Source organism: Schistocerca piceifrons, chromosome 5 (genome assembly GCF_021461385.2).
Source record: "Schistocerca piceifrons isolate TAMUIC-IGC-003096 chromosome 5, iqSchPice1.1, whole genome shotgun sequence".
Lineage (NCBI taxonomy): Eukaryota > Metazoa > Arthropoda > Insecta > Orthoptera > Acrididae > Schistocerca > Schistocerca piceifrons.
The window spans coordinates 656674758-656696770 of NC_060142.1; the positions used below are offsets into that span (position 1 = coordinate 656674758).

At 40.3% G+C, this 22013-nt stretch overlaps 1 protein-coding gene across 1 annotated transcript in view; it reads left to right on the top strand.

Annotated features, from left to right (window-relative positions):
• The window catches only part of LOC124799178, a 777782-nt gene that overhangs the window by 386237 nt on the left and 369532 nt on the right, over positions 1-22013 (top strand). The window contains exon 2 of the mRNA XM_047262714.1: positions 19158-19369. Coding sequence (XP_047118670.1) covers positions 19158-19369 — 212 coding nt within the window. The remainder of the gene's footprint in view (positions 1-19157; positions 19370-22013) is intronic.

The window sequence follows — 22013 nt, forward strand, 5'->3', positions numbered from 1 at the left end:
CCAGAACCGCCCGGCCACACCGGCCGGCTCATGTTTAATGGCTCTGGAAAGTTACCCTGTTGCACCTACAATTTTCACACCCGTAACTGGCAAAACTGAAACATTTTCTTTTTTTGGGCTTGCGTCATAGAATTCTCTGGACATAGCTGAACCACTCTCTACGAGAATATCTGCCTTGACACCTACTAATTGGGCAGTAATAATAGGATTCACATAAATCACCACATTCTAATTTTCATCCTCTTCATCCAAAAGATCATTAAATATTTCCCTTCTACTAAAATCAGAACAATTTCTTCAATCCTTACTGTTGGTAACAATACGTAAGCAACGATGAAAATCGGCCAATGAAGTGATAAGTAGGACAAGTTTTGTGCCTGACGCCACCGATCACACTGTTATTAACACCACTTACGGCATTTAAATCATCTTGTAATTCCTCTTAATTATCAGTAGACCACAAACTGCATTCCTTATACGTGAAATTAAGTGTACCCAATGTGCCATCACTTGGTCCTACGTTAAACATGTCTTCAGTCAATGGTTCTTTAAACACCGCAGAAATATCAAAAATGCAGTCCGAATTCTGTTTTCCCATCAACTTAATACCCTTTACTTACGTGCTAACTTTCATTGTCTGTTAAATGCTGAACGGAGATGAGTTCCTCTGAATGGGCTGCGACTGGATTAGGTTGAGCGACAGTAGCACAGCTCCAGTCCCCCCCCCCCCACCCCTCACCCATCCCCACCACCCACAGCCTCAGGCACGTAATGCCCTTGTTCGGGCATCCTGGGTTCGACTGCTGCGCCTCCCCCAGCCCAAATTACGCGACATTTCATATCCCGTCACGGGCCGTGAATGACTTCGTGGGACCTCAGATACCTGTATTGTCCTGCAGTCGATCCCACACTGAGAAAGCTCTTACTTTAACTGGCCATCTTGTGTGATATTCTTGTCGAAATTTCGATTACGTGCGTGCTGTGGTCCGCTCCGTCCTCTGTCTCTGTATGTTCACATCTTTCGGTGCGTTCCCCTCGGCGGCTGACTGCCTCGCTGCCTGTTGTTCGGAACCTGTAATCGCTCTACTGTACTAAGAGGGCGATAACAATTCTCGTACGTACCTCGCGGTGCTGGTAGCATCGCTTCCTGTACATGGTATGGTAAGAGGCGTTCTACTTTACAAATGAACGACTTAACATCCAGGCCTATTTCAATTAATTTCAATTTTGTCTACCAGTGTTCACAGAAATCTTTTAACAAACCGTACTGTGACTGATACGGCTTTCCACATAGAAAATCCTTCATCAAATCTTTTTCTATTTCTTTAGTCCAGTATTTCTCCAAAAACCTATCCTAAAATCCTTTACCATTTTACATGTATCTGCGATGCCATTTGCACATATTACGTCGTCTTCCTTTAAATATGCTACTAGAAAAACTGTTTGTTCCTACACTTCCCATACGGCAGGAATAACCCTGTCAGAACTTTGAATAACTACTTTTGAATGCACTTTACCGTTTGGAATAAAATAATCAGACATCCTGCACTTCATTAAAGCTGCAACTGCAAATCCAGAGGTTGGATAATGAACTACTTTATGTGATTATTTACTGGTTTCCTCAGCAAGATTAAATACTTGCTTCTCAACTACTTTGTCATGAGCCATTCGGGTGGCCTGAAACGATTGCCTACTATCACGTTCCACACAAATTACGCGATTCATCTCAGTGACAGCACCCTTAAACATCTCTACATTTTCTTTGCTCACTTCTATATGCAAAGTTACTAATTTTTTCGTCCATTGTTTGCTCGTGTTCTACCTGTTTAGCAATTATCATTTGCTGAAAGTAATCGCATTCTTTCTTATGCTCTTTAAACTGCGAAATTACTGTAGATGTGGATTCCGTAATTAATTCAAGTATGAGATATTCATTCTGCAGCGGAGTGTGCGCAGGTATGAAACTTCCTGGCAGATTAAAACTGTGTGCCGGACTGAGATTCGAACTCGGGACCTTGGCTTTTCGCGGGCCACTGCTATACCAACTGAGGTACTGGAGCACGATTCACGTCCCGTCCTCACAGCACGGTTTTAATCTGTCACGAAGTTCCGTAATTAATTGTTTGCAATCATTCTGAACAAAAGTTAATGTTTCCGTTACTTTAGTGTCTATTTCCGATAATTTTGTTTCCCATTCCTGTCTCATTCGATTCGAATGTTCAATAAAACGAATATTCAATTTCTTTTTCTATTTAGTCATTTCCCCGGTAAGTCTAGTTTCTACCATTTTAGCTAGCTTTTTACCTCAGAATTTACTGATTTCAAGTCGGATTTTACAGATTTTACATTTGTATTTTCTGTAAACATCGGAGTGCTTAAGGCACTTAGTATTGACAAGGTTATTTCCCTCTCCATCAAGTATTTGTTATGAAACCTTTTCAGGATTTGAATTTTCCTGAAGTCGAGTACTCTCAGCTCTAAAATTACCTGTATCATCCAGAATCCATTCCTCAACTAATTTCTAGTTCGTTTCATGTGAAAGAAGAACACTGCCATCACAAAGAAGCTGCTTTGTTGACCAAGTGCACCCAAAGGCTTACAAGACACCTGAAAGGTCTGAGATCATTTGAATCATATTCCGTAATTGCCAAATTGGTATTTTCATGTATTTCATATGCGGTATGAACTACGTTTCAGAGACATATATCTTTATTGGTACTGTAACTTCTTTGATGTTAAGAGTATGATTTATTGTCGTAGAGCCTAATAATCTACAGATGTTAATGTAACATTAGTCAACAGGAGAAACGTCAGGATAAAGTAACGTAATTACTTTGTGTTGTTATTACCATTAATTTAAGCGCAGTATTAGGAACAGGAAAGGTAAATCAAAACAATCAACAGTGCATTTTTTTATATTATAATTTGAATGCATGTAGGATTGATAGGTTGGACACCAACGTTGATTGTGTATATATTGCTGTTAAAATCTCGGTTATATTTAATTAGAAAATTCTAGGATCCAGTCGCAATATACACTCCTGGAAATTGAAATAAGAACACCGTGAATTCATTGTCCCAGGAAGGGGAAACTTTATTGACACATTCCTGGGGTCAGATACATCACATGATCACACTGACAGAACCACAGGCACATAGACACAGGCAACAGACCATGCACAATGTCGGCACTAGTACAGTGTATATCCACCTTTCGCAGCAATGCAGGCTGCTATTCTCCCATGGAGACGATCGTAGAGATGCTGGATGTAGTCCTGTGGAACGGCTTGCCATGCCATTTCCACCTGGCGCCTCAGTTGGACCAGCGTTCGTGATGGACGTGCAGACCGCGTGAGACGACGCTTCATCCAGTCCCAAACATGCTCAATGGGGGACAGATTCGGAGATCTTGCTGGCCAGGGTAGTTGACTTACACCTTCTAGAGCACGTTGGGTGGCACGGGATACATGCGGACGTGCATTGTCCTGTTGGAACAGCAAGTTCCCTTGCCGGTCTAGGAATGGTAGAACGATGGGTTCGATGACGGTTTGGATGTACCGTGCACTATTCAGTGTCCCCTCGACGATCACCAGTGGTGTACGGCCAGTGTAGGAGATCGCTCCCCACACCATGATGCCGAGTGTTGGCCCTGTGTGCCTCGGTCGTATGCAGTCCTGATTGTGGCGCTCACCTGCACGGCGCCAAACACGCATACGACCATCATTGGCACCAAGGCAGAAACGACTCTCATCGCTGAAGACGACACGTCTCCATTCGTCCCTCCATTCACGCCTGTCGCGACACCACTGGAGGCGGGCTGCACGATGTTGGGGCGTGAGCGGAAGACGGCCTAACGGTGTGCGGGACCGTAGCCCAGCTTCATGGAGACGGTTGCGAATGGTCCTCGCCGATACCCCAGGAGCAACAGTGTCCCTAATTTGCTGGGAAGTGGCGGTGCGGTCACCTACGGCACTGCGTAGGATCCTACGGTCTTCGCGTGCATCCGTGCGTCGCTGCGGTCCGGTCCCAGGTAGACGGGCACGTGCACCTTCCGCCGACCACTGGCGACACCATCGATGTACTGTGGAGACCTCACGCCCCACGTGTTGAGCAATTCGGCGGTACGTTCACCCGGCCTCCCGCATGCCTACTATACGCCCTCGCTCAAAGTCCGTCAACTGCACATACGGTTCACGTCCACGCTGTCGCGGCATGCTACCAGTGTTAAAGACTGCGATGGAGCTCCGTATGCCACGGCAAACTGGCTGACACTGACGGCTGCGGTGCACAAATGCTGCGCAGCTAGCGCCATTCGACGGCCAACACCGCGGTTACTGGTGTGTCCGCTGTGCCGTGCGTGTGATCATTGCTTGTACAGCCCTCTCGCAGTGTCCGGAGCAAGTATGGTGGGTCTGACACACCGGTGTCAATGTGTTCTTTTTTCCATTTCCAGGAGTGTAATTAGTTGAAACTAAGCGTCATAGATGAATCAGGAATGAATGAACCACATATTTCCATCGCCAACTGTAATGCTACAACGTATTTTACCCTTTTCTTGATGTATGCTCACGGAATTAAGAATTCCATGATACATAGTTAAATCATAAATGCTGATAATATTGTCTTTTAAAAGCTTTGGTAATACTATTATAGATATTCTCTGCGCCCGTAGTAAACCAATATTCAGTGAAATATGACGGATCCGAGTCAAGGTAAGGTATTTATGAAATGCCTGCGCAAGTGTTACGCATTAAAATGCCGCATGGAAGAGCAAAGGGAAGCTAAGAATTAGAGGTGCCATTATCCTTATCACCAAGTGTCCAGACGGCGAAGATATGGGCCATACCTTGACCGTCTGAGTTGGAGAACCAGTCTTACCACGACATATACGTCGCAACAGAGACGAAACAGCTATTACAGTGACACACTGTCAGACTGTGACAGCGTGTAATCATTTCACTAAGAAACAGCAATACAAGATTATAAATTCAACCTTGCTAAATAATTTTACCGACTAAATCACAAACCTAAGCAACTTTTCTGTCACATTTTTCGTTGCCATTTCAAATGTTTAAAATTTAATAATATAAAACTGATCCGCAACATTGCATAAGCACAGCGTACAAATTTCTATAATTAATTGAACCAGGCAATACTCCTGGGATAGCCAGGAGTGACAGAACTTCAACAGTCGTATTTAATAAATTGTATTGTCATGTATCTCTAGTTTCCTTCGCTATGAAAATGGACACGTAAGTGCATTTTGTTCCCGTTTCTCGTTATTACGTTCGTGACTGTCATTGCTGCTGTGAGCTACCTTGTGATTAGGGTATTGGCCAACATGATTGATCAGGGTGTATTATCTTAATCTAAACTACGTCTTTGTTAAAAAAAAGTGTGGTGCATTATCTATTGAATAGTTTGCTATTGTTCTGAAGTTTAATTCAGAGTAAACGCCCCTCAGGTAGATAGATTGCTTCCGAGACTTCGATGGGAAAAATTTCTATTTATGAACACCCGTACCTAATTTTAAATTGGCAGCTAGCTTTTCAGTGTAACATTTTTATCAGATTCACTCCTAGGGCTGAATTCGTGGAACTGTTGGACTACTTACAGGCCATATTAGCTCTAATGCTGATGGATAATTATAGCACGAAGTTTAATGATAAGTGTTAGACTGTATGTTTTAGATATAACGTTAGACTGAGTAGCTTAAGCTACGAAATCCCGCCTTTACGTTAGAGCATTCACATCAAGTACTGGAGGGCTGCGTCCGTTCTAAAAGCAATGGAGAGAGGCAATAACGCTCCTAAAGCATAATGCAGCGATAGGCATTTTCGTTTCCGAAGTAAAGAACATTCCTGTAATTATATTGAGCAGTGAGGTAGATAATCGTTCCACTGCAAGTAACGTATTATGCTTGTTGGTTACACTTATGACCGATGTTCTCTATTGTGTGTAACCGTGGGTAGTACTCTCGTTTTGAACGTTTAGTCTGTAAAGATTCCACGATTTTCGAGGTAACAAGTGGAGCATTAAAATAATTACGTGAGCAACAGCAAGGGATACATAATCTCACGTAGAGAGAACGAATAGTACATGAAGAAATGTTCAAATGTGTGTGAAATCTAGTGGGACTTAACTGCTAGGGTCATCAATCCATAAGCTTACACACTACTTAACTTAAGTTAGCCTAAGTACAAACACACACAGAACCATGCCCGAGGATGGAATTGAACCTTTGCCGGAACCAGCCGAATAATACATGACTGACATACAGAAAACTCTATGTCATGTTCTAGATAAGACTGTACCGACAAAGACAGGGAGAGACTTCGACCTATTATGGTTCACGCATAATAAAATTAGTGTACAGCAAAAGAAGAGAAAGCTGTACACAAGATTAAAAAAAAATTTTCAACACGCACTATGGTGATTGGGAAAAATCCATATTTCATAGGCAGAACAGAGCAGATAGTGCCACGGAAGCTTGTTCAGACGAGGAGTCTGCCAGAAACGCGACAGACAAAGGAGACGGCGAGACATCGCAACTGACTGGATTCGGTTAGGAACTGGAGGCCAGCAACGTGTAGCGGCGAGTAGGGAAGACGATAAATCACGAAGGATGCATCGCGGCAGAGTGGGGCTGGGGACACAGGGTGTGGGTGGGAGCGGGCAGCGTACCAGAAGCCTGGAGAGATTGTTTCGCGCCCCTTCCACAATTCTCCCACCCCTCAGCCCTTCCCCCATGCTTATCCCACTCCTCGTGCCCTCGTGCCTAGGCCCCCCTCGCAGTTTCGAAGCCCGCTATATAAACTTTGCTTTTATTTCGCTTTCTGTTTATCTCCTCGTGGGACGCCGTCCAAACTGTCGGGCTCAATTCTAAGCTTCCAGCATTTTACGTAATTCTATTTACTTTTTTTCCGCATTTGGCAATTGTCGTCCGCCTCAGTCTTTTTCCCGCCGCTGCTGACCATAAGCTGCTTTTCGGCCGAGTTTGGGAGAGCGTCCTTTAATAGGTCGGCATAAGCCCGTGTGCTCTCCAGAGTCAGTAGATACTGCTTACAAACGAATTCCATTCCCAATTTCCTCGATCTGCATTCTAATTAAAATTTTGGCTCGTTATCACGGCTGTGCTGCTGGCTTAATACAACACACAACGTTACATTCCAACTCTTTAAATGCCACCTCTTTAAATGCTCGTTGGCTATTTCTTTGGTCCTAGAACTTTGAACATCGTATGCTCACACATCATTAAACCAACATTTGAAGATTGCACCGACATATATTTTTATGTTACTCTCGTGACAGTATTGGTTGTATTGACTGTTTTCCTACTGCTTTAACACATGTCCCACAGTTCATCTCTCCTTCTCTTTATATTTTCGAGGAGTATTCTTCGCTTAACGTTCCTCTTACCTTTTGGCGTTATTTTGCAGCATCGTATCTCTAGCTCTGCGATGATACTACCTTGTTGGTTTTCGCACAGTCCAAGATAAACTAACACATTTGTACAACGCTGTGCTCCAAAAGTACATTCCTTCAAGCCATTTCCTACCCTAAGACCTTTAGTTTGCCTCCATCGTAGAAGAAGTCCTTAATTTCACTTACTACGGGATGCCCAGTGGTGGTGCTAGTCTCAATTCCAAAACTCCTCAACACTTTGAATTTTTCTATTGTTCCCTTGTAATCCGCGGTCCGTTTTCAGTAAATATTCTACCTGTTTTTTTACGGACAGTAACAATGACATCACCGGAACTTATCGTTGATATCTTTTCACACTGAATTTTAAACATATTCTAAAAATTTCTTTCATGTCATTAACTATCTATTCGATTTAATGGTTGAACGTTAGACGAGAAATTCTGCGTCACTGCCTTCGTATCCTTTTTAAACCGAGCACTTTTCACTTGATCTGCCGTTCATACAGTATCTCGTAGATTACTATAAGCTTTGTATTTTATTCTTCTTGCGTCTAACTATATTCCTGAGCATTTCAAACATCTTGCAATACTTTATATATTCCAGCGCTTTATCCATGCCAATAAATCCTAATACAGTGTTTGATTTCTTTTTTAATATATATATAATCTCTAAAACAAAGTGTAATCCCAGAACTGTCTCTCCTTACCTCCCCTAGAACCACCCACAGTGCCGTCTAACGCATGTACAATTTTCTTTTCTTTTCTTAATGTTGTGGTCATAAATGTCGATACATGCGCCGTCACCAGATCGTCTTTATTTGTGATTAGTTATTGGTTATAAAACTCACCACAGGCCATGGCATGCATAACAGCAAAAGCGGTATCTCTGACCTGTTCTCCAAAATCCAATCTGATGGTTGTTTTAACAGAAACTGGCAATTTGAACACTTTTAATAAGTATTTTACTAAATAATACAACAGTCGCTGCTCATAGTTTCTACAGCTGCACTATTAATGAAACATTATTGTGATGAGCTATGTTTCCATCTTCACGAACCATGTTGTTATTCTTTTCATTTTCACATCGTCCTGCGCCCAGATTATTATTATTATTATTATTATTATTATTATTTTTTTTTTTTTTTTTTTTTTTTTTTGAGGCATCAGTTTTCTGCCTGGTTTGGTGCGACCCACCAAGAATTCCTCTCCGTGCCAAACTTTTCGTTCCAGATTAGCACTTGTAACCTACGTCCTCAAATATTTGCTGGATTTATTCCAGTCTCTGTCTGCCTCTACGGTTTATGCCTTCTGCAGCTCCCTCTAGTACCGTGGGAGTCATTCCCTGATGTCTCAAAAGATGTCCTATCATCCTGTCCCTTCTCCTTGTCAGTGCTTTCTACATATTTCTTTCCTCTCTGATTTTGCGCAGAACCTCCTCATTCCTCATCTTATCATTCCACCTACTTTTTAACATTCGTCTATAGCACCACCACTCAAATGCTTCAGTTTTCTGTTTCGGTTTTCCCGCAGTCCATGTTTCACAACCATACAAACCCATTATTATTTATTTATTACAAGAACCCAAACATAAAATGTTATTCGAACAATCTGAGACCATTAAAGAACAAAATCACATTTTATTTTCATTCATCAGTCTTCCGACTCGTCTGATGCGGTCCGCCAAAATCCCTCTCCCTTCCCTTCATCTTCATTTCAGAGCAGCACTAAATTATTTGCTGGGTGAATCACAATCTCTAAAGTTTTTACCCTCCACAGCTTCCTCTATCATGGAAGTTATTCCCTGAGTTCTTAACAGATCTCCTAGCATCTTGTTTCTTCCTCTTGTCAGTTTTTCCATGTATTCTTTAACGAGGATACTGGGAAGAATCTCCTCATTCCTTACATTGTGAGTCCACCTAATTTTCAACTTTTTTCTATAGCACCACGTCTCAGATGCTTCTATTCTCTTCTGTTCCAGTTTTTCAACACTCCATGTCCCATTACCATACAATTCTAAGCTCCAAACGTATATTCTTAGAAATTTCTTCCTCAAATTACGACCTATACTTGCTACTGTTAGATTTCAATAGGCCAAGAGTGCCCATTTTGCCAATGCTAATCTACTTTCTATGTTATCTTTGCTCCGTCCGTCATGGATTACTTGGGTGCCTAAGTAGAAGAATTCCTTAACTTCATATGGTTCGTCATCATCAACCCTGATGTTAAGTTTCCGGATGTTCTCATTTCCGATACTTTTCATTAATTTCGTCTTTCGTTGATTTGCTCTAAATCCATTTTCTGTACTCACTAGACTGCTCATTCCGTTCGACAGATATCATCCCACTCTCGGATCTTTCTTTTCTTTCCATCATTGCTTCTACAATGTATAGATTGAACAGCAGGGGCAAGAGACCACATCCCTGTCTTACAGCCTGTTTAATCCGTGCACTTCGTTCTTCATCTTCAACTCTTATCAATCCTTCTTGGTTCTTGGACACATAGTATATTAAATACATTTCTCTGTTGCTTAGCCCAATTTTCCTACGGATATCCAACATCTTGGACCGTTTGACAGTGGCGAATGGTTTATCCACGTCAACGAATCCTACTAACGTAACTTAATTTTTTTCAGTCTTGCTTCTGTTACCTGAGGCAACGTCAGAACTGCCTCGCTGAAGCCTGTATCTTTACTAAAGCCAAACAGATCCCATTCTAACATATCCTCAATTTTATTTACCATTCTTCTGTGCAATATTCTTGCCAGCAACTGTGATACATGAGCTGTTAATCGGATTGTGCGATAATTCTCGTACTTGTCATGTCTTGCGATCATCAAAATTCTGTTTATGATATTTTTTCGAAAGTTGACTGCATATCGCCAGTCTCACACATACTCCATACCAACGTAAATAATCGTTTTGTAGCCATCTCCCCCAATTATTTTATAAATTCCGATGGAATATTCTTCTGCCTTATTTGATTTTTAAGACTTTCGAAGCACTTCTCAATTTTTTTTCTGATTCTAAATCACCTGTCTGCTCACAATCAACTCCCGTCTCCTCTTCAACCACGTCATCAGATTAGTCCTCCCATCATAGAAAAGGTCAACGTACTCTTTCCATGTTTCTTCTCTCTCCACTGTACGTAACAGTGGCGTTCCATTTGTACTCTGTACGTTGCCATCTTTTCTTTTAATTTCACCGGAAGTTGTTTTTACTGTTCTGTGTGCTTTGTCAGTCCTTTAGACAATCATTTCCTTTTAGACTTCTTCACATCTGTCATTTAGTAATTTTGTCTTAGCTTCCCTGAACTTTCGATTCAATTCTTTCCTACGTTAATTATATTTCTGTAATCCTAGCTTCACGGAACATTTTGGTACTTTCTTCTTTCGTCGATCAACTGAAGTATTTCTTCTGTTACTCATGGTTTCTTCGCAGGTACGTTCTTTGCACCTACGTTTTTCTCTGCAACTTCTGTGATCGCACTTTTTGGACATGTCCATTCCTCTCCAACTGAACTGTGTAGTGGGCTATTCATTATCACTATATCTGTAGCATAAGAGAATTTCAAGATTAGTTCTTTATTCTTCAATATTTCCGTATCCAAGATATTGATAATTTAAATGGACATTGCAATATGGATATGCGCACTTTGCGATGTGCAATAGTCTAACAACTGACTCGATGAATGTATACATACATTCAGGTTTCTCAGGGTATGTATGCAGTTACGGTAGACACATGTATTGCCGTACAACTGCGAAACTTACCAAATTACAAAATCTGTAGAAACTTGTTGCGGTAATCTTAGCAATATTTGATACTTTTCAGTTATTTGCTTCCTGAGGTTTTTTTCTCTGTCGTTAAAATACCGCAGTCTGAACGCAAGTTACCGACAGTTTGGTCTCCTCCATTACATGTCCACGGTGCATTTACAGTTGTTTTGAACCGTTTATCACTTTCAGTTATCCACGGCAATAAAGTTTTCTCGTAATGGTAACTTAATCGTTAAACGTTGTCGCATTGTAGCAAAACACCGTTTCGCGTGCCCACCGTTTATAGTTCGTTGCCACACATTTTGCTATTTCTTCCTGAACTCTTGTATCAGATTGTTTCTTGATTGCAATTATAGGTAGGTTGCTGTAAGTAATTGGTTTCTGTGATCCAACTCCTCTCTTAGCTAGACTGTCCAACAAAATTTTAACTGTCATTTGGGCTACTATAACCTTCTGCTTTTGAACCGTGTTCCTTCAATCAACAAATTAACATTGTTAGGATTTTTTTAACGAATCCAATGTTATCCCGCTGTCGGTGTGGATTACTGGAACTCTGTCACTATTTTACATTTCCAGAAAGAAACTTTCATCCTGGTGCCGAGTGTGCACTGACATGAAACTTCCAGACGGATTAAAACTGAGTGACGGACATAGACTCGGGATGTATCTGCCATATTCTTTCTTCCAGAAGTGCTAGTCCCGCAAGCTTTGTAGGAGAACCTCCGTGAAATATGGAATGTAGGAGATGTGGTACTCGCAGAGGTACAGCTGTGACGACGTGCTGTGAGGTGTGTTGGTGTATCTCGATTGGTGGATCTCTTGCCTGCAAAAGGCAGAGGTTTGCAACACACTGTGCATCTGCTAGGAAGTTTGTTACATTTTGTTATTGATCCAATCGCGTTTAGAAAGGCAATGTGTTATGCTCCATCGTTTGGTCATACTCTTTATAGTTCGATTGGAAACTGATGAGTAAATTTGTGCTCACGAATATTGCTTTTGTTACACCCACTCTGTTGTCTTATTTGCTTCCATCCGTATATGTTTCTTGAATTTGAACCTACTATCGATTATGGCTCGTTGTTATTTTAGGTGCTTCATCTAATGAAGTTATTTGTTCCCAAAGTAAATGCTAAATTTTGATCTTTCTCATCGCCCTTTCCTTGTCATGAGCGTAGATTCTGATTTCGGTATGTTGAATTTGATTTTTTTGCTATCGGATCAATCTGCGATTCGCTGGATATCTGTGTTGCAGATGTTCTAAGTTCAAAGAACCCTCTTTCCTTTTGTTAGCAGAATTAGATCGCCTGCAAGGACGGTCATGAGAGATTGTTTCGAATGAGGCAACCTAAGTAACGCATTATGTAATATATTCCATAGGTCTGGAACGCAGCAAAATCCTTATGGGCATTCTATGGTGGCAGTTCTCTCTTTTCGAGGCTTGTTGACAGTTAACGTTGCTGTTATGTGGCTAAAGCAGACACGTGTCATGTTATACTAATTTCCGGGGGTTTCATTCTCATTCACTGTTTTTAGAATACTAGGCATACCAAGCTACCTCGGAGGCTCCACGTACATCACGACGCAGCATCGTGATACACATTCTGGCTGTGAGCTTCCTGTGGACAAATTTTTTGAATGCCATTAACATATCAGTCGTTGAATGCCATTAACATATTAGTCGTAACGGTTTGTGGGGTTAAATAGCTTTGATTTTTATACAGAAGTTATCTGGAGTGAAAAAAAGTTCATTACCCGATTTATAAAAAAATTTCCAAAATATTCCTTCTTATCAGGTGGAACTTGGTGATTTCGTTGCTTCCACAATTTTGGAAATACGTCTTGAAGACAACTATTTTAGATTGTTGTTATGTACTGAGGGACCGTGTTAAATACTCTAGCTGGAACTCCACTACGAATGCCATTTTCTCCTGGCGTATTTTTGGGATCCGTCTGTTCTAGTACTTCTGGAAAATCCTGTTGCGTGAAATCTTCAGTTTTCCAGCTGTTGCAGTAAGTCATTCACTATCTTCGTCTTCTGTTATCTGCTGGTATACAGTTGCTTCACATGTAATTCATTGTATCATCTGAATTCATTGTCATCCTTACACTTATTGTGTATAGTCGTTATGAATAAAGCATTCCTTGCTTTGCCTAATGCTAAACGATAGAAATCATTCCATGAATTGCTTCCAGACGTGAAACTGCATAGCTCCTCCCATGATCGTAGTTTTTCTTTACTAACTGCCTCTGCATGTTCTTTCTTCTGCTTAAGACGCTCCTCTCCGTATTGAGATCTTTGTGTCTCGTTTCTCTTCCTTCCTTGATGCAGTCTTCTTGCAGCATTAGCTTTCTTTTCGTTTGAACTGTTAAGTCGGCTATGCACCACAGGACAGACCACCTTCCAGGCTCAGTGGGTGACGGTTTCTTTGCTATGAAGACCTTCATACAAGCAGCAGCTAATCTGAATACAGCCCTTTCTTTTTCCACGAACCTAATAAGTTGTGTGTCCATATTTTTTAAAGTGATTGCTGTAGTTGGATTTAGAGACCTCTGTCCCATTCTCCGTTTAATATACTCTTCAAAATCGTTTATCTGGTTTCTCTTTGACCATGTAACACAGTGTACAGCACAAACACTGTAATGTAGTGAGGGTATACCTCTAATAAAAGTGAAAATTCAGTGACCCGAAAATACGTAATTCTAAACAGCAGCACAGAGGTCGACTATGCAAAACACTTCGACGCATTTGCTAAGCACAAGGAAATCGACACACAAAGCAGTAAACGAACAAACAAGGTACAAAGTGAAAATCACAGTCGCGTAATTTCGGAAAGTGCACATGTCCGTTCACTTCAAAAGCCACCACTCGAATGTAGCATTAAACCTAATGAGCTGACCAACTGAAACTTTCTTATTATTCCTTTCTGACGTTCCATTATGTAAATTTGTTTGCATCGTGCACTAAGGTGCCAGATGTACGTGGGCGTGTAGTTACTGTTACCTACGATACTGCAGGAAAAATGTTTATTGAACTGTGTCAAGGAAACATGAACATAAGAATCTTTTGACAGTGTATGAAATGGTTCGAAAGCCACCATGTGGGGCTGTAATCATAGCGCCAAGGAGCTTTGAAAGCTTGACGCTACTGAAATGTTCAAATAAGAATTAGATCCCTTAACTCAGCATAAAACTAAATTTATAAATTCAAATAAAGTAGCCAGACCTCACCGCACTTAGGGAACTATTTCAGCGTAAACAAGTAGAGGAATGTTTAGTGTTCCCAACTGATCCTCTGAACATTTGGAAAATAAGTCATAACCAAAGGTTCCCTGTCTGATCATTATGTACTCAAATTAGCTCAAAAGTCTAACGTATGTAAAACAGTAGCTCATTATGCTTAAATAGTTATAAACTATGGTGCGTAATGGACAGAAATTTCAGGATTCTGTGTCCTAAATGGGGAATACCACCCCACCCTTTGGCACTTTCTTGATTTTTTTTTCTTTGTTGTGCAATAAGAAAGAGAAGATCTCGAAATACGCACATATGCCAAAATACAGTACATTGTCGCTGAAAATACTGAAATATGCTGTAAAACGATTAGTATTGCTGCAGTGGTTATGTATAACAGTTTACTTAGGACATGATACAACATAGATACATGCAGAAAATACAGACATTATGTATTCGAAGCAACTTATTTTTTAATGGACCAAAGGTAGAGAGAGGAAACTCTGTCAAACGAAGTGTGATAGCTCTTCTTATCTATGGAAAACAACTATACTTTTCATCATCTACGAAATAATGGATTTCGTGGTAGTATTATATAGTGAAGTATAGTACTTCCGAAACAGCTGTGATGGAAGTTTGACCGCACGATTATATAGTAGGAATGTACAAAAGAAACATGATTAATAAATGATCACCGCAGAGATAATAAGGGGATAAATTTTTTTGAATCAAAATACTTGATGTACTGAAGTCACAGAAAACATCAATCTGCATAGAAACGAATTCCGTTCCTCTTGAACAGACTTCCACTGTGAAAGTGAACAGTCTTCACCACACCCTTATATTCCATACATTCAACGAATTGCCTAAATCATCTCTTTCTCTGTGACTGCAGAGATCGTTTCGACTGGCAAGTTAGCTACCAACCAGTTAATTAGAGGATCTTTGAGACAATGAGCTAGATTCGCTGATCTTTTGCTATGCATTTGTAATGAATTTAATTAATAACTGGATTTCAGTCGGACTCAAGAGTTGTACTGGGTACGTAAGAGTTCTAAATAATACAATACGTACTTTTTAGTTTTGCTCAGATTCTCTTCAAAGGGGTAAAACACGCCCAAAAAGGTAAATTGGACTATTAGGATCAGAGGGAATATCTTTGAGACCATGACATACAAACAAATATGTTTCTGGCAAACGCTGAATTGTTATTAAAATTCTTGAAAACTGTATAACCACCTTTGGTAGTAGTTCGGAATTTTGCGAAATACACTAACATATTTAATGAATTTGGAAAAATTAAAACTTCTGTTGCAATATGAATTAACGAAGCTTTCATGCTACATCCATCCAACTGCAGTGAAGTTTGTTTTTGAAATATAATTTTTTGGAAAATTAACTGTACACTATGTACTGTCAGAGTGATTTGAGCAAACCTAATTAAAATATCTAAACATTCAAGTGTTCGAATTGCTTGATGTACTTATTTTTGTTTTATGTTTTGAATCGTTATATTATGTTTTAAATTCATGTTTTTCTTTTTGTTCTCTATTTACCATTTCATTACCCTTATTTCATTGGCTGAAAATTATGAGTAACTCATTATTATCATACAAGTTCATTACAACAATCATAATCTGTAAAGAAATGCTTAAGACATTGAATGAACTAAATTTCCCCACACAATATGAGCGGTGGACGACACAATGCAAAATTAGGCGTGATTTGAAACTGCAGTTGGAGATTCTCTATATATATCCCGATTTTACAGATATATGTCAGTATATTGGAAAACGTTGGTGCAGAGAGTTGATTATGTATTAGTGGCTGCCGCTTGATTATGTTCTTTTCCAAGTGGATGTTAACACCACACTAATTCATGAGAACTAATTCTGAAAATCGTGTCACAAAATCCTTCCAGCATCGAAAGCCATATACATCCAAGGTCTGTACATGTCCTGTTGGCTTTTGGACTCACCAGATGGACAGGTTCCTTGTCCTCAGGTACATTGCTCAAAATAGGTTTTTCACTCTGACCACCCCTGATCACAGTTTTAAAAGAAACTGATTTGGAGGATGGACGAAAATTTGACAATCTCCTTTTGAAGCCACAAATGTTCTTGTGACAGAATATGAATCTGTAAACAAACGTCTGAGCACATATAAAGATATTTCTATCCCAGTAATCTAGAAAAATCGGTATAATTGATAGATACTGAGGCATTCAGTGTGAAAGAAACATTTTTAGTGTCATAGCTGAGGACAGGGAATTTGTACACTTTGTGATTCCAGAAGGTCTGATGGAACAGTTACAGCAGCTACATATATATGACTTATGACGTTGGAAGAATTTTATGAGAAGATTTTCAGATCTATTTCTGTCGAATGGTCATGAAGTCAGTCTGCATCTGGGAATAAATATAATGAAACAGCAGTCACATAATGTATTCTAATTGCCAGTGTCATTCAACATACTGAAATTTGCCTAGTACTAATCAGCATACTTAGAGAAGCGCCTGTCACAATTTCAGAATCCTGCTGAATTTTATTTTATGTTGATTTGTCTGTCTTATGTTATGAGAAGATTTTTTTTTTCTTTTTATGCACTTCATGTAAAACAAGTTAAATTTTAAGAATTTCTTAACAGATTATCATTATTGCAATGATACTGTATTGGAGTAATAAGTAACTTGTAATTTTCAGTTAAAAACTATATGTATATATTAGAGTAAACTATAAAAACAAAAAAACACCAGTTCAACTGTAGAATAACTATTTAAAATATGATATAAAACCAAGTAGACAAAGAAATATTTTCACTAGGTATGTTGATAATACTCTGACAACATGAATTCTATAGCATATCTTCGAAAAACACAGCATCAGAAACCAGCTCTGTTAAACATGGATGAAAGTAGATTGAAAGCTTCATTAATTTATTTTGTAACAAAAGTTTTCACTTTTCAAAATTAATTAATATATGTTGGGTATGTTGCAGAATTCCCAAATATTACAAAAGTACCATAAACAGTTTTAAAGAATTTTAATTGCATTTCAACTTTTATGTGAAACACACTTTTTTGTGTTTCATGTTTTCATCGACATTCCCTCTAACTATAAGATTCCAGATTACCTTTCAGAGTGTGTTTTACCCCTTAAAAGTGAAACTGGAAAAAATAAACCATTCGTATTGCATTATTTTGATGAATAGCTGCTAAGTTTTAACAAGAAAATTTATTATCACCTGGAATGTTCCTTTGTGAGTACCATTGGAGTCACAAAGACCAAAAGTAATTTACACCAGATATATGGGTAACATATCTTTTATTTTATTTAATTGAGATAACAACAGGCATTAATTTATTATCACCTGGAATGTTCCTTTGTGAGTACCATTGGAGTCACAAAGACAAAAAGTAATTTACACCAGATATATGGGTAACATATCTTTTATTTTATTTAATTGAGATAACAACAGGCATTACTGAAATGAAATAAAACGAAACTGTATAAGCACTTTTATATGGCTCTACCCTTTACCTTAAATATTTTTGCATTTGTAACGAAGCAACTCTGAATGTTGCTTACAGACAAAAGAAAAACATTATATATACTTTTCTTGTACTCCTTCGTAAATAATCCATTTTCAGAGCTGTCAGTCATCTTTTGAGGTCAGCATTTAAATTTCACAGTTCTGAACAGGTTCTACCATTTGCCTATCCACTCTCTTCTTTTTGTTGTTGGAATTGTTCTTGTCCCACGAAAAAGCATTCATATACCCTGTTACTTTTAGCTTTGTTATATCCTGAAATTTTTATGTATTTGACATCTCTATTACTGAATCCATGATGGTTAATATCTGCCATACATATCTAAATAATCTGCCTGTATCATAACTACTCTGTCATTGTTGGGTACTTCAAATATACTGTCATTATTCACTACCAGATATGGGGCTCTTAAACGGCTCATCTGTGGTCCCCATTTGTCATATTCCTCATATAAACGTTGTATCATGAACTGAAGATCTCACCTTGTGTTACCATGGCTTCATCATTCGCAAATCTAAAAAAAAAGAACGCCAATGCACCATTAACAGTGATTCCCATTCCTCCACAGCAGTAGTTCTGACTTCAGAGACACACTTATAAAGTTAAATCTCTCTAGATAAATTTGATAATATTAGTAACCTACCAGTTCTTCGCAACTGCTAAATATGTGCAGATCATCTGCTCTCTGCAGACCTTCTCTCTCGGTCGATAACCCCTCCCCCTGACCAGGTCCCCCACCCCCTATGTCTCTCCACTTCCTAGTCCCCACACTCTCTCTGTCTATCTCCTCCTTTCGCCTCTCTATGTCCATTTCCACCCAGCCCCTCTCTGAGCCTGGGCCTTGTTTATTGTTACTACAAACTAATCTTTGTTGGGAAACAGAAGACACTTCAGATGAGTGAGTAAATCAGTTGAGATCATTCCGTGTGAGGTATACATGCTTTTCATACCAGCAGGCTGCTATTTCCCACCTTTCTACTACATCCAGTACAACATCCCTCACATGTCTCTGTCTGCTTTCGCCATGCGATGCCTCTCCTGTTGCGGAGCGTGGGAAGCCCCACGCTACTCACCACAGTAGCCCTTCCTTTCCTCTGTACGGTGTGTGAACTCGCGCACGCTGCCGAAACGGAGTCTGTTCACGAGCCGGTGTGTGTGTGTGTGTGTGTGTTGCAGGTGGCGGCTGTCTGGCGCTGCGTGGCGTCAAGCTGTGGGTGCCAGAGGCAGTGCGAGCCGGATCGCGCGTGCGCCTCCTCTGCGACTACGACCTCGAGCAGGCGGCGCTCTACTCCATCAAGTGGTACCGAGGCGACCAGGAGTTCTACCGATACGTGCCCAAGGAGAGCCCGCCCACCAGGGTCTTCGCACTGCCGGGCGTCAACGTCGACGTGAGTCCCAGTCCCATACTTCCTCACTGCCGCTCATTCATTCCTAGAGCGTTACACGTAGCGGGCTGTTTCGAAAAGATACACGTCATTCCACAAGTCTGTATTCTGTATATGATAGAAGCTAAGAGTGAATTTTAGCTTACAAGGACAGGCCGCGGTGTTGGCATCACAGATTTACTTCAAACATTGTACACCTTTAGTACACCATTTACCAACATAATGTCCAAGTTCACTACTGGCCCTTAAAATTGCTACACCACGAAGATGACGTTCTGTAGACGAAAAATTTATCCGACAGGAAGAAGATGCTGTGGTATGCCTATGATTAGCTTTTCAGAGCATTCACACAAGGTTGGCGACGGTGGCGACACCTACAACGGGCTCACACGAGCAGAATTTCTAACCGATTTCTCATATATATATATTTTTTTTGTCATAAGTCTACTGACTGGTTTGATGCGGCCCGCCACGAATTCCTTTCCTGTGCTAAACTCTTCATCTCAGAGTAGCACTTGCAACCTACGTCCTCAATTATTTGCTTGACGTATTCCAATCTCTGTCTTCCTCTACAGTTTTTGCCCTCTACAGCTCCCTCTAGTACCATGGAAGTCATTCCCTTATGTCTTAGCAGATGTCCTATCATCCTGTCCCTTCTCCTTATCAGTGTTTTCCACATATTCTTTTCCTCTCCGATTCTGCGTAGAACCTCCTCATTCCTTACCTTATCAGTCCACCTAATTTTCAACATTCGTCTGTAGCACCACATCTCAAATGCTTCGATTCTCTTCTGTTCCGGTTTTCCCACAGTCCATGTTTCACTACCATACAATGCTGTACTCCAGACGTACATCCTCAGAAATTTCTTCCTCAAATTAAGGCCGGTATTTGATATTAGTAGACTTCTCCTGGCCAGAAATGCCTTTTTTGCCATAGCGAGTCTGCTTTTGATGTCCTCCTTGCTCCGTCCGTCATTGGTTATTTTACTGCCTAGGTAGCAGAATTCCTTAACTTCATCGACTTCGTGACCATCAATCCTGATGTTAAGTTTCCCGCCGTTCTCATTTCTACTACTTCTCATTACCTTCGTCTTTCTCCGATTTACTCTCAAACTATACTGCGTACTCATTACACTGTTCATTCCATTCAGCAGATCACTTAAATCTTCTTCGCTTTCACTCAGGATAGCAATGTCATCAGCGAATCGTATCATTGATATCCTTTCACCTTGTATTTTAATTCCGCTCCTGAACCTTTCTTTTATTTCCATCATTGCTTCCTCGATGTACAGATTGAAGAGTAGGGGCGAAAGGCTACAGCCTTGTCTTACACCCTTCTTAATACGAGCACTTCGTTCGTGATCGTCCACTCTTATTATTCCCTCTTGGTTGTTGTACATATTGTATATGACCCGTCTCTCCCTATAGCTTACCCCTACTTTTTTCAGAATCTCGAACAGCTTGCACCATTTTATACTGTCGAACGCTTTTTCCAGGTCGACAAATCCTATGAAAGTGTCTTGATTTTTCTTTAGCCTTGCTTCCATTATTAGCCGTAACGTCAGAATTGCCTCTCTCGTCCCTTTGCTTATCCTAAAGCCAAACTGATCATCACCTAGCGCATTCTCAATTTTGTTTTCCATTCTTCTGTATATTATTCTTGTAAGCAGCTTCGATGCGTGAGCCGTTAAGCTGATTGTGCGATAATTCTCGCACTTGTCAGCTTCTGCCGTCTTCGGAATTGTGTGAATGATGCTTTTCCGAAAGTCAGATGGTATATCGCCAGACTCATATATTCTACACACCAACGTGAATAGTCGCTTAGTTGCCACTTTCCCCAATGATTTTAGAAATTCTGATGGAATGGTATCGATCCCTTCTGCCTTATTTGACCGTAAGTCCTCCAAAGCTCTTTTAAATTCCGATTCTAATACTAGATCCCCTACCTCTTCTAAATCGACTCCTGTTTCTTCTTATATCACATCAGACAAATCTTCACCCTCATAGAGGCTTTCAGTGTATTCTTTCCACCTATCTGCTCTCTCCTCTGCATTTAACAGCGGAATTCCCGTTGCACTCTTAATGATTCCACCGTTGCCTGTAATGTCACCAAAGGTTGTTTTGACTTTCCTGTATGCTGAGTCTGTCCTTCCGACAATCATATCTTTTTCGATGTCTTCACATTTTTCCTGCAGCCATTTCGTCTTAGCTTCCCTGCACTTCCTATTTATTTCATTCCTTAGCGACTTGTATTTCTGTATTCCTGATTTTCCCGGAACATGTTTGTACTTGCTCCTTTCATCAATCAACTGAAGTATTTCTTCTGTTACCCATGGTTTCTTCGCAGCTACCTTCTTTGTACCCATGTTTTCCTTCCCAACTTCTGTGATGGCCCTTTTTAGAGATGTCCATTCCTCTTCAACTGTACTGCCTACTGCGGTATTCCTTATTGCTGTATCTATAGCGTTAGAGAACTTCAAACGTATCTCGTCAATCCTTAGTACTTCCGTATCCCACTTCTTTGCGTGTTGATTCTTCCAGACTAATGTCTTGAACTTCAGCCTACTCCTCATCACTACTATATTGTGACCTGAGTCTGTATCTGCTCCTGGGTACGCCTTACAATCCAGTATCTGATTTCCGAACCT